Source organism: Oncorhynchus mykiss, chromosome 25 (assembly GCF_057628025.1).
Source record: "Oncorhynchus mykiss isolate SJ-2025 chromosome 25, ASM5762802v1, whole genome shotgun sequence".
In the NCBI taxonomy this organism is placed as follows: Eukaryota; Metazoa; Chordata; class Actinopteri; order Salmoniformes; family Salmonidae; genus Oncorhynchus; species Oncorhynchus mykiss.
In genome coordinates this window covers 7,675,607-7,690,000 of record NC_143046.1, presented here as the reverse complement: position 1 = coordinate 7,690,000, position 14,394 = coordinate 7,675,607, and the positions used below count along the sequence as shown (strand labels likewise).

Sequence of the window (14,394 nt, the reverse complement as noted above, 5' to 3'; positions counted from 1 at the left end):
AATAGTGTGAGTCCTGGGGCTGGAGATTGGTCCAACATGTCTGCTAATTCATTGATATAAATGTTGAAAAGATTTGGACTCAAATTGCAGCCTTGTCTCACACCTCGACATTGTGAAAATCTCCCTCCCTCTCCCTCTCTCTCTGTCTCTCTCTCTCTCTCTCTCTCTCTCTCTCTCTCTCCCCCCCTCTCTCTCTCCCTCTCCCTCTCTCTCTGTGTCTCTCTCTCTCTCTCTCTCTCCCCCTCTCTCCATCTCCCTCTCCCTCACTCTCTCTCCCCCCTCTCTCTCTCTCTCTCTCCATCTCTCTCTCCCTCTCTCTCCCCCTCTCTCTCTGTGTCTCTCTCTCCCTCTCTCTCTCCCTCTCCCTCTCTCTGTCTCTCTCTCCCTCTCTCCCCTCTCTCCATCTCTCTCTCCCTCTCTCTCCCCATCTCTCTACCCCTCTCTCCATCTCTCTCTCCCTCTCTCTCTCTCCCCCTCTCTCCATCTCTCTCTCCCCTCTCTCTCCCCCTCTCTCCATCTCTCTCTCCATCTCTCTCTCCCTCTCTCTCTGTGTCTCTCTCTCCCTCTCGCTCTCCCTTTCCCTCTCTCTCTGTGTCTCTCTCTCCCCCTCTCTCCATCTCTCTCCCCCTCTCTCCATCTCTCTCTCCCTCTCTCTCCCTCTCTCTCCCCCTCTCTCCATCTCTCTCTCCCTCTCTCTCTCTCCCCCTCTCTCCATCTCTCTCTCCCTCTCCCTCTCTCTCTCTCTCTCCCTCTCTCTCTCTCTCTCTCCCCCTCTCTCTCTCCATCTCTCTCTCCCTCTCCCTCTCTCTCTGTGTGTCTCTCTCTCTCTCCCTCCCCCTCTCTCTCTGTGTCTCTCTCTCCCTCTCTCTCTCTCTCTCCCCCCCTCTCTCCATCTCTCTCTCCCTCTCCCTCTATCTCTGTGTCTCTCTCTCTCTCTCTCTCTCTAGGTCGTGAACAAGCTGGCTGATTCTCTGAATGAATGTGGACAGATGTGTATAAAATATGTCTGTTATCAAAGGTTTAAAACATTTAATTTAGATGTGCTTTAAAATGTTTTTTGTTGTTGTTGTTGCTAAATGTGATATCCAACGCACTATTTTCTTCCCAAGATGCACTATATCCCTTGTCCAGGTGGACGGAATGTTCCATATGGTTTTTACAGCGGGCGCAAAAGTGAGTCATTTAGCGAATCATTTCCATTATATTTGTCTGTTCAGTCGTAAGTTAAATATTTTTTCCCACACTTAAAATGAACGTATTCAGAACCTTATCTTATTCATTTAGGCCTAACCCCTGGCTTAGTCAGACTGACGCAGTGATAGACAGCAGTCACACTCAGCTGTTCACACGCTGGCTACCCAGCGTTACGCTTTGAGTTCTCGAGTGTCATAGAGATTTTGGTTATGGATCACTTGAACAGTTTCTGTTCCTGTTGGAGTCTGTGTGATCTGTTCCTGTTGGAGTCTGTGTGATCTGTTCCTCTTGGAGTCTGTGAAATCTGTTTCTGTTGGCCCAAAAATGGACGTTTTCCAAACAAGCTCATGAAAAACAATAATAGGCTGTAAATAGCGTCACTCCTACAATAACAGACATAGGAGACGGTAAACAGGGGGCTGTGTCACTCCTACAATAACAAACATAGGAGGCTGTAAACAGGGGGCTGTGTCACTCCTACAATAACAAACATAGGAGGCTGTAAACAGGGGGCTGTGTCACTCCTACAATAACAAACATAGGAGACTGTAAACAGGGGGCTGTGTCACTCCTACAATAACAAACATAGGAGGCTGTAAACAGGGGGCTGTGTCACTCCTACAATAACAAACATAGGAGGCTGTAAACAGTGGGCTGTGTCACTCCTATAATAACAAACATTGGAGACTGTAAACAGTGTCACTCCTACAATAACAAACAATCCATCCCTGACCGGCAGAATTTCAACGTTGTTATTATTTCTTAAAGCCTTCCCTAAAGTGTATATAATCAAACTCAAAAAGTTTTCCTTGATTTATCCTTATGAAAAGGCCTGTAAAAAAAAAAAAAAATTTTTTTAAGAAAATTGTTCTAAAAAGTTGCTTAAAAAAAAATAAAAGAAAGAAAAAAAAGAAAAACCCCCCCCACATTATCTCATACACGGTCCACCGTCTGAACACAATGAATCAGAGATGTTATATTTGCACAATACAGTTTTATGTATTGCTACTTTATTATGTGTAACTGTTTCTGTTGTTTTGGGGTGGAAATATAGCGTTTTGCTACAAAACATGATTATTTGCCTCTCTGAAGTAAAAAAAAAATGAGGGGGGCTCACCTTGAGTTTGTCGAAGCGTTCGCTGAAAGAGGAGACTTGATGTTCTCTGTGTCGTCCCACCAGCTTACACAGGGCACATATCAGCTGGTCATCCACGATGCAGTACATATTAACCTTCTCATTCTCATGCTCCAGACAGGTGAGGCCTCTCAGGTGGGCGTCATGCACCGGCTCCACCAACCGGTGACTGGTAAACGGCTTCTTATTGGGGTGCGTGGCACGTAGACACCTGTCACAGTACGACACCTCGCAGGTCACGCACGTCTTGACTGCCTCGCGAGGCGGGTCCTGCTCACAGAACTGGCAGCTGATACGGTGCTCCAGAGACATGGTGGCGGTGTGCTGATGAGAGGAGGGCTGGGCCGGGCTGGAGCGGGCGCTGTGGCTGCCGGAGCTTCCTCCTCCGCTGCTGCTATAGGGCCTGTGGCCTCCGGAGAGACCTGGGGCACGACGGCTCTCACTGGGGGAGTTAGGGCCGCTGACGGAGGCCTTCTGGAAACGGTGGATGATGTTCTGCAGGGTCACATTGCGCTTCAGGCCCTCCAGGCCGCGGTGGTTCAGCGTGATGACGTAACGGCAGGTGGGGCACTGGAAGGCGGAGATGGACTCTAGAGGTTTGTTGGACGAGCAGTGGGAGACTAGGATACGGTGGGCGCAGTTGAAACACAGGCTGTGGGCGCAGGGTAAGAGCAGGGGATCTTCAAACAGCTCCAGGCAGATTGGGCAGGTGAGCTCAGACTCCAGTGTTTCCATCTTCAGCAGAACCAATCTAGAGGCGACATCAAATCCCACCGAAGCTGGTCAATCACCTGAAAGAGGAGATCAGAGACAGAGTTGACTATGAGTACATAGGACTCTAAAACTCTATGCCTCACTGGTAGAGTGAAATATGAAACTAGCTGTGTAGAGATGGGCTGGCAAAGTGCATAATGAGACTAGATGGGTAGAGATAGGCTGGCAGACTGCATAATGAGACTAGATGGGTAGAGATGGGCTGGCAGACTGCATAATGAGACTAGATGGGTAGAGATGGGCTGGCAGACTGCATAATGAGACTAGATGGGTAGAGATGGGGCTGGATGACTGAATAATGAGACTAGATGGGTAGAGATGGGCTGGCAGACTGAATAATGAGACTAGATGGGTAGAGATGGGTTGGCAGACTGAAATATGAAACTAGCTGTATAGAGATGGGGCTGGCAGACTGCATAATGAGACTAGATGGGTAGAGATGGGTTGGCAGACTGCATAATGAGACTAGCTGGGTAGAGATGGGGCTGGCAGACTGAATAATGAGACTAGATGGGTAGAGATGGGGCTGGCAGACTGCATAATGAGACTAGCTGGGTAGAGATGGGGCTGGCAGACTGCATAATGAGACTAGATGAGTAGAGATGGGGCTGGCAGGCTGCATAATGAGACTAGCTGAGTAGAGATGGGGCTGGCAGACTGCATAATGAGACTAGATGGGTAGAGATGGGGCTGGCAGGCTGCATAATGAGACTAGATGGGTAGAGATGGGGCTGGCAGACTGCATAATGAGACTAGATGGGTAGAGATGGGGCTGGCAGACTGAATAATGAGACTAGATGGGTAGAGATGGGGCTGGCAGACTGCATAATGGTCTGTATACACAGAAAGCATGCACCCTGTTCCCTATATAGTGCACTACCTTTGACCAGGGCTCATACTAGTGCACTATACAGGGAATAGGATGTGATTTGGGACACATCCAGACAGAGATGCAGGCTAATCTGATCAGTGTAATGTCTCCAGCTGAAGACCGGACACAGTGGTGACTGCCCTGCCCTGCCTGGCATCTCTCCAGAGCCTCCAGCCTCAGTGAGTCTAGCAGCCCATCCACGCTCACAACTGCCTGGTGCTGTCAAATGACATGACATATAATGCATGAGAGACAGAGACACACAGAGAGAAGAGATAGAGAGAGACACACAGAGAGAAGAGATATAGAGAGACACACAGAGAGAAGAGATAGAGAGAGACAGAGACACACAGAGAGAAGAGATAGAGAGAGACAGAGACACACAGAGAGAAGAGATAGAGAGAGACAGAGACACACAGAGAGAAGAGATAGAGAGAGACACACATAGAGAAGAGATAGAGAGAGACAGAGACACACAGAGAAGAGATAGAGAGAGACAGAGACACAGAGAGAAGAGATAGAGACACACAGAGAGAAGAGATAGAGAGAGACACACAGAGAGAAGAGATCGAGAGAGACACACAGAGAGAAGAGATAGAGACACACAGAGAGAAGAGATAGAGAGAGACACACAGAGAGAAGAGATCGAGAGAGACACACAGAGAGAAGAGATAGAGAGAGACACACAGAGAGAAGAGATAGAGAGAGACAGAGACACACAGAGAGAAGAGATAGAGAGAGACACACAGAGAGAAGAGATAGAGAGAGACACACAGAGAGAAGAGATAGAGAGAGACAGAGACACACAGAGAGAAGAAATAGAGAGAGACAGAGACATACAGAGAGAAGAGATAGAGAGCGACAGAGACACACATAGAGAAGAGATAGAGAGAGACAGAGACACACAGAGAAAAGAGATAGAGAGAGACAGAGACACACAGAGAGAAGAAATAGAGAGAGACAGAGACATACAGAGAGAAGAGATAGAGAGAGACAGAGACACACAGAGAGAAGAGATAGAGAGAGACAGAGACACACAGAGAGAAGAGATAGAGAGACACACAGAGAGAAGAGATAGAGAGAGACAGAGACACACAGAGAGAAGAGATAGAGAGAGACACACGGAGAGAAGAGATAGAGAGAGACAGAGACACACAGAGAGAAGAGATAGAAAGAGACAGAGACACACAGAGAGAAGAGATAGAGACACACAGAGAGAAGAGATAGAGAGAGACACACAGAGAGAAGAGATAGAGAGAGACACACAGAGAGAAGAGATAGAGAGAGACACACAGAGAGAAGAGATAGAGAGAGACAGAGACACACAGAGAGAAGAGATAGAGAGAGACACACAGAGAGAAGAGATAGAGAGAGACACACAGAGAGAAGAGATAGAGAGAGACAGAGACACACAGAGAGAAGAAATAGAGAGAGACAGAGACATACAGAGAGAAGAGATAGAGAGAGACAGAGACACACAGAGAGAAGAGATAGAGCGAGACAGAGACACACAGAGAGAAGAGATAGAGAGACACACAGAGAGAAGAGATAGAGAGAGACAGAGACACACAGAGAGAAGAGATAGAGAGAGACACACAGAGAGAAGAGATAGAGAGAGACAGAGACACACAGAGAGAAGAGATATAAAGAGACAGAGACACACAGAGAGAAGAGATAGAGACACACAGAGAGAAGAGATAGAGAGAGACACACAGACAGAAGAGATAGAGAGAGATACACAGAGAGAAGAGATAGAGAGAGACAGAGACACACAGAGACACATAGAAAGAAGAGATAGAGAGAGACAGAGACACACAGAGAGAAGAGATAGAGAGAGACAGAGACACACAGAGACACACAGAGAGAAGAGATAGATAGAGAGAGAAAGAGAGACAGAGAGAGTTAGAGAGAGAGAGAGAGAGACAGAGATAAGAGATAGAGAGAGAGAGACAGAGACACACGGAGAGAAGAGATAGAGAGAGACAGAGACACACAGAGAGAAGAGATAGAGAGACAGATAGAGAGAGACACACAGAGACACACAGAAAGAAGAGATAGAGAGAGACAGAGACACACAGAGACACACAATTAACAATAATGACAAATGGTTTGATGAAGAATGCAAAAATCTAAGAAAGAAATTGAGAAACCTATCCAATCAAAAACAGAGACCCAGAAAACCTGAGTCTACTCCTTCACTATGGTGAATCACTCAAACAATACAGAAAACCTGAGTCTACGCCTTCACTATGGTGAATCACTCAAACAATACAGAAAACCTGAGTCTACGCCTTCACTATGGCGAATCACTAAAACAATACAGAAAACCTGAGCCTACTCCTTCACTATGGTGAATCACTAAAACAATACAGAAAACCTGAGTCTACTCCTTCACTATGGTGAATCACTAAAACATTACAGAAAACCTGAGTCTACGCCTTCACTATGGTGAATCACTAAAACAATACAGAAAACCTGAGTCTACACCTTCACTATGGTGAATCACTAAAACAATACAGAAAACCTGAGTCTACGCCTTCACTATGGTGAATCACTAAAACAATACAGAAAACCTGAGTCTACGCCTTCACTATGGTGAATCACTAAAACAATACAGAAAACCTGAGTCTATGCCTTCACTATGGTGAATCACTAAAACAATACAGAAAACCTGAGTCTACGCCTTCAATATGGTGAATCACTAAAACAATACAGAAAACCTGAGTCTACGCCTTCACTATGGTGAATCACTAAAACAATATAGAAAACCTGAGTCTACGCCTTCACTATGGTGAATCACTAAAACAATACAGAAATACACTACGGAAAAAGAAGCAACAGCACGTCAGAAATCAGCTCAATGCAATTGAAGAATCCATAGACTCTAACCACTTCTGGGAAAATTGGAAAACAATAAACAAACAACAACACGAATAATTATCTATCCAAAATGGAGATGTAGGGGTAAACCACTTCTCCAATCTTTTTGGCTCTATAACAAAGAATAAAGAGCAAAAACATATACATGATCAAATACAGATCTTAGAATCAACTATTAAAGACTACCAGAACCCACTGGATTCTCCAATTACATTGAATGAGTTACAGGACAAAATAAAAACCCTCCAACCCAAAAAGGCCTGTGGTGTTGATGGTATCCTCAATGAAATGATCAAATATACAGACAACAAATTCCAATTGGCTATACTAAAACTCTTTAACATCATACTTAGCTCTGGCATCTTCCCCAATATTTGGAACCAAGGACTGATCACCCCAATCCAAAAAAGTGGAGACAAATTTGACCCCAATAACTACCGTGGAATATGTGTCAACAGTAACCTTGGGAAAATCCTCTGCATTATTATTAACAGCAGACTTGTACATTTCCTCAATGAAAACGATGTACTGAGCAAATGTCAAATTGGCTTTTTACCAAATTACCGTACAACAGACCATGTATTCACCCTGCACACCCTAATTGACAACCAAACAAACCAAAACAAAGGCAAAGTCTTCTCATGCTTTGTTGATTTCAAAAAAGCCTTCGACTCAATCTGGCATGAGGGTCTGCTATACAAACTGATGGAAAGTGGTGTTGGGGGTAAAACATACGACATTATAAAATCCATGTACACAAACAACAAGTGTGCGGTTAAAATTGGCAAAAAACACAGACATTTCTTCACACAGGGTCATGGGGTTAGACAGGGATGCAGCTTAAGCCCCACCCTCTTCAACATATCTATCAACGAATTGGCGCAGGCACTAGAAAAGTCTGCAGCACCCGGCCTCCCCCTGCTAGAATCCAAAGTCAAATGTCTGCTGTTTGCCGATGATCTGGTGCTTCTGTCACCAACCAAGGAGGGCCTACAGCAGCACCTAGATCTTATGCACAGATTCTGTCAGACCTGGTTCCTGACAGACCTGGACCCTGACAGTAAATCTCAGTAAGACCAAAATAATGGTGTTCCAAAAAAGGTCCAGTCACCAGGACCACAAATACAAATTCCATCTAGACACTGTTGCCCTAGAGCACACAAAAAACTATATATACCTTGGCCAAAACATCAGCGCTACAGGTAACTTCCACAAAGCTGTGAACGATCTGAGAGACAAGGGCATTCTATGCCATCAAAAGAAACATAAATTTCAACATACCAATTAGGATTTGGCTAAAAATACTTGAATCAGTCATAGAGCCCATTGCCCTTTATGGTTGTGAGATCTGGGGTCCGCTCACCAACCAAGACTTCACAAAATGGGACAAACACCAAATTGAGACTCTGCACGCAGAATTCTGCAAAAATATCCTCCGTGTACAACGTAGAACACCAAATAATACATGCAGAGCAGAATTAGGCCGATACCCACTAATTATCAAAATCCAGAAAAGAGCCGTTAAATTCTACAACCACCTAAAAGGAAGCGATTCACAAACCTTCCATAACAAAGCCATCACCTACAGAGAGATGAACCTGGAGAAGAGTCCCCTAAGCAAGCTGGTCCTGGGGCTCTGTTCACAAACACAAACACACCCTACAGAGCCCCAGGACAACAGCACAATTAGACCCAACCAAATCATGAGAAAACAAAAAGATAATTACTTGACACATTGGAAAGCTATTTGGCTCTAAACAGAGAGTACACAGCGGCAGAATACCTGACCACTGTGACTGACCCAAAATTAAGGAAAGCTTTGACTATGTACAGACTCAGTGAGCATAGCCTTGCTATTGAGAAAGGCCGCCGTAGGCAGACATGGCTCTCAAGAGAAGACAGGCTATGTGCTCACTGCCCACAAAATGAGGTGGAAACTGAGCTGCACTTCCTAACCTCCTGCCCAATCTATGACCATATTAGAGAGACATATTTCCCTCAGATTACACAGATCCACAAAGAATTCGAAAACAAATCCAATTTTGAAAAACTCCCATATCTACTGGGTGAAATTCCACAGTGTGCCATCACAGCAGCAAGATTTGTGACCTGTTGCCACGAGAAAAGGGCAACCAGTGAAGAACACACACCATTGTAAATACAACCCATATTTATGCTTATTTATTTTATCTTGTGTCCTTTAACCATTTGTACATTGTTAAAACACTGTATATATATATATAATATGACATTTGTAATGTCTTTACTGTTTTGAAACCTCTGTATGTGTAATGTTTACTGTTAATTTTTGTTGTTTTTCACTTTATATATTCACTTTGTATGTTGTCTACCTCACTTGCTTTGGCAATGTTAACACATGTTTCCCATGCCAATAAAGCCCTTGAATTGAATTGAATTGAGAAGAGATAGAGAGAGACAGAGACACACAGAGACACACAGAGAGAAGAGATATAGAGAGAAAGAGAGACAGAGAGAGTTAGAGAGAGAGAGAGAGAGACAGAGAGAAGAGAGAGAGAGAGACAGAGACACACAGAGAGAAGAGATAGAGAGAGAGAGAGAGAGAAAGAGAGACAGATAGAGTTAGAGAGAGAGAGAGAGAGAGACAGAGAGAAGAGATAGAGTGAGGGAGACAGAGACAGAGACACACAGAGACACACAGAGAGACAGAGAGAGAGAGAGAGAGAGAGAGAGAGAGACAGAGGGAGACAGAGGGAGACAGAGAGAGACAGAGAGAGACAGAGGGAGAAAGAGGGAGACAGAGAGAGACAGAGACAGAGGGAGACAGAGGGAGACAGAGGGAGACAGAGAGAGACAGAGACAGAGAGAGACAGAGAGAGACAGAGAGAGACAGAGACAGAGAGAGACAGAGAGAGACAGAGAGAGACAGAGACAGAGAGAGACAGACTCCGACTCCCAAAACACTCAAAGTATTTTCCTCTCCATGTATTTTTAACCACTCCTTCCTGTCTCTGCCTTGCCTCCAGAGAGGCCTACATTTAACAGTCTGTTGGCTGGACAGATTATAATGTTTCTGAATTCATGGATTTCACTGGGTCCTGAACATGAAAGGCACAAATCAACTCAGCCAGGCAGGGTCCTCTCTCCCTCTCTTCCCCCTTCCCTTCCCCTCCTCTAACCCTGGCGACCCTCTCTCTCCCCCCTTCCCTTCCCCTCCTCTAACCCTGGCGACCCTCTCTCTCTCCCCCCTTCCCTTCCCCTCCTCTAACCCTGGCGACCCTCTCTCTCTCCCCCTTCCCTTCCCCTCCTCTAACCCTGGCAGGCAGACGGTTCCACACTCCTCATCTACTCACTCCGACCCTCTCTCCCCACCCTCTCTCCTCCTCTCTCTCCCCCCTCTCTCCTCCTCTCTCTCTCCCCTCTCTCCCCCTCCCCCCTCTTATCCTCTCTCTCTCCCCCTCCCCCCTCTCTTATCCTCTCTCTCTCCCCCTCCCCATCTCTTATCCTCTCTCCCCACCCTCTCCCCCCCCCCCCCCCCCCCTTGCAAGGACCTAGGCCTTCCTCATCAGAGGTGAAACATGTCTTCACATTCTAACCCTATTCAATTGACGACCACAATGGAAGCATCCTCTTGTTTCACAGGTGTACCCAATGTTCAGTTGTATATTTGATGGCAACTGACAACTTTGTCCACTAATGGAAGCTCCTCAAATGAAAACAGCACATACAACAAACAAAACGGTCACAAGAGAGGACAGAGGCTTGAAGACGTCTTTCTCCAACCCAAACCCCACAGACATGTCAACATAGACTGGTCTCGGATCTGTTTTGTACCGTCACCATTGGAGTTGGCAAGAGAGCACAAACAGACCTGGGACCAGGTTAATGTCACTTCCCTTCTGACATTGAACCAGTTTCAAAGATGATTTAAGCTCCAGATATATGCTTGTGAAGGCTAACTACCGTTCCACTACAAATTAATCACCGGGAAAAAATAAACAATATCTCAGACCCGTAGCCAATCATGCAGATAATACGCTGCTAGGTAACATGGCAGGGCCAGTGTCTGTCCTTCACATTCACCTTGGTCGGACGGACGGACGGACGGAGGCACGGCTGAGATTTGAATAGTCTGCTTTATTTGGCCGATCAGGTAGGTTTGGTTTTATGTTAGTTGGGAGACGTCACAGGCAGCAACTAGACCCGAGTCTCAAACGGCACCCTGTTCCCTATATAGTGCACTACTTTTGACCAGAGCTCTATGGGTCGTTTTTGCACTATATATATGGAATAGGTGTGTCATTTGGAGACACATCCCTAGGTGGGATATGTTACGAGGTAGACGAGGCTGGCTGGTCCACCATGCTAACAAAAGGCCTGTTCTATCTGCGTCAGACAGTCGGATAGAAGATCAGCATCCCGGAGCCAGAGGCGAGGAAGGGGGAGGAAGGATAGGTTGACCTCTGTGACCCCTTGGCTGCTGCTCCAGGTGACTGGTAAGATATCAGATAGAAAGACATAGCCTACCTACTGTAGACGGACAGATTGATATACTAATTGTAAGATATGGGGACAATAGTTCACCCAAAATGACACATTGGTTTCCTTACCCTGTAAGCTGTCTATGGACAAGGTACGACCACGATCCACGCTTGGGTTTTATTTCCCTGACAGCGTATCCAAATACTAACATTTTGGCATTTTGTGGAACAAATCCTATTAAACTCATGGTCGCGATATTAGCATTTTTCACGCATCATGTCCAAACCATCCGAAAGTATCTCAAATTGACTGTAAAAGCTCAACAAAGTCACTTATAGCCGATTTGAACATGTCCATAAACTGCTTATAGGGTAAGGAAAACATTCTGTCATTTGCTAATTTGGGTGATCTAACCCTTTATCAATGCTAAACTAGAATGATGCTAGATCTCTTCCACTGAGGGTTGTTTCTCTGTTACGGGTGAGGAGTGGGGCCTCCCACAATGACCAGACGTGGACAGTGACTCATTTGGCAGACATATTGCACTGAGGGTTGTTTCTCTATTTGACTGGTGAGGAGTGGGGCCTCCCACAATGACCAGACGCGGACAGTGACTCATTTGGCAGACATATTGCACTGAGGGTTGTTTCTCTATTTGACTGGTGAGGAGTGGGGCCTCCCACAATGACCAGACGCGGACAGTGACTCATTTGGCAGACATATTTCATTTGATTGGAATTATCTTTGTATTGCTTATTAACAGAGCGAGAAATGTGTGTACGTATGCCACATAGCTTACAAATGAAGAGACATATGTGTAAGCATTAACACTGAATAGACAGCCTCATTATCCATTTTCTCCGCTGTGTCACTTGGGAGAATAAAGCTAAGAAGACGAGGACACCAGCCAGTTTGGGAAAACACAGAAATAAAAACAGATTTAGTCTCCGTCCCAAATCAGCCTTATACCCTATATAGTCCACTATTTTGGACTAGAGCCCATAGAAGCTTTGGTCATTCGTAGTAGCACATATCCGCCGTTTTCAAACAAGCTAAATTAGTTATCTGTAATATTCATTTGTTCATTTTTAACTTCATCTGATTCAGCTGAAAATGCCTGTCTGGACTATAAACGTTATAAAGTCAGTGCAGTAATCAACACGAGGCGAGGTGAAATAGAGACGGCTCTCTGTACAGCTGAGTGGCTGAGTCTGTTCTCAGGGGTTCTGGACTCTACAGCAAGCAGATGCTGTTCTGAAACCTTATTGGACACTTCACCTCAACAACAACATCACATTAACGGGTTTGCATTTCAAATGGCACCCTATTCCCTACATAGTGCACTACCTTTGACCGGGGTCTATAGGACTCAGATCAAAATAAGTGCTCTATATAGGGAATAGGGTGCATTTGGGACGTGCCCAGAGTGGCATATATTAGTCGGCTGCTGTTTCCCTAAGCCACTTATAGAACTATACAGCTGCACAGCATTAAACACATGTTACGCTTTATACAACAAACTAAACATTTTTACTCAAATCTCAATTCTGCTATCTGCCCTACTGGTTCACTGTCCTACAGCTCAATGAGGACATAAACTCCCAGTTAAACTACTGGTTCACTGTCCTACAGCTCAATGAGGACATAACCTCCCAGTTAAACTACTGGTTCACTGTCCTACAGCTCAATGAGGACATAAACTCCCAGTTAAACTACTGGTTCACTGTCCTACAGCTCAATGAGGATATAACCTCCCAGTTAAACTACTGGTTCACAGTCCTACAGCTCAATGAGGATATAACCTCCCAGTTAAACTACTGGTTCACTGTCCTACAGCTCAAAGAGGATATAACCTCCCAGTTAAACTACTGGTTCACTGTCCTACAGCTCAATGAGGATATAACCTCCCAGTTAAACTACTGGTTCACTGTCCTACAGCTCAATGAGGATATAACCTCCCAGTTAAACTACTGGTTCACTGTCCTACAGCTCAATGAGGATATAACCTCCCAGTTAAACTACTGGTTCACTGTCCTACAGCTAGGAGTCTATTGTAGGCATGACAACAGGAGTTCTGATTGACTCCTAGTATAGGAGTCTATTGTAGGCATGACAACACAGGTTCTGATTGACTCCCAGTATAGGAGTCTATTGTAGGCATGACAACACAGGTTCTGATTGACTCCCAGTATAGGAGTCTATTGTAGACATGACAACCAGCAGTTCTGATTGACTCTCAGTATAAGAGTCTATTGTAGACATGACAACCAGGGCTTCTGATTGACTCCCAGTATAGGAGTCTATTGTAGGCATGACAACCAGCAGTTCTGATTGACTCTCAGTATAGGAGTCTATTGTAGACATGACAACCAGGGCTTCTGATTGACTCCCAGTATAGGAGTCTATTGTAGGCATGACAACCAGCAGTTCTGATTGACTCCTAGTATAGGAGTCTATTGTAGGCATGACAACACAGGTTCTGATTGACTCCCAGTATAGGAGTCTATTGTAGACATGACAACCAGCAGTTCTGATTGACTCTCAGTATAGGAGTCTATTGTAGGCATGACAACCAGCAGTTCTGATTGACTCTCAGTATAGGAGTCTATTGTAGACATGACAACCAGGGCTTCTGATTGACTCCCAGTATAGGAGTCTATTGTAGGCATGACAACCAGCAGTTCTGATTGACTCTCAGTATAGGAGTCTATTGTAGGCATGACAACCAGCAGTTCTGATTGACTCCCAGTATAGGAGTCTATTGTAGGCATGACAACCAGCAGTTCTGATTGACTCCCAGTATAAGAGTCTATTGTAGGCATGACAACCAGCAGTTCTGATTGACTCCCAGTATAGGCGTATATTGTAGGCATGACAACCAAGGGTTCTGATTGACTCCCAGTATAGGAGTCTATTGTAGGCATGACAAACAGCAGTTCTGATTGACTCCCAGTATAGGAGTCTATTGTAGACATGACAACCAAGGGTTCTGATTGACTCTCAGTATAGGAGTCTATTGCAGGCATGACAACCATCAGTTCTGATTGACTCTCAGTATAGGAGTCTATTGTAGACATGA

The 14,394-nt window shown here is 45.2% G+C and overlaps 1 protein-coding gene across 5 annotated transcripts in view; it reads right to left on the bottom strand.

Moving 5' to 3' along the window:
* LOC110504507 (E3 ubiquitin-protein ligase MID2) overlaps nucleotides 1-14,394 on the bottom strand; it is a 247,304-nt gene that overhangs the window by 188,986 nt on the left and 43,924 nt on the right. For all 5 annotated transcript variants that reach the window (XM_036970549.2, XM_036970547.2, XM_036970550.2 and 2 more), the window contains exon 2: nucleotides 2,312-3,120. In XM_036970549.2, coding sequence (XP_036826444.1) covers nucleotides 2,312-3,064 — 753 coding nt within the window. In that variant the 5' untranslated portion in view covers nucleotides 3,065-3,120. The remainder of the gene's footprint in view (nucleotides 1-2,311; nucleotides 3,121-14,394) is intronic.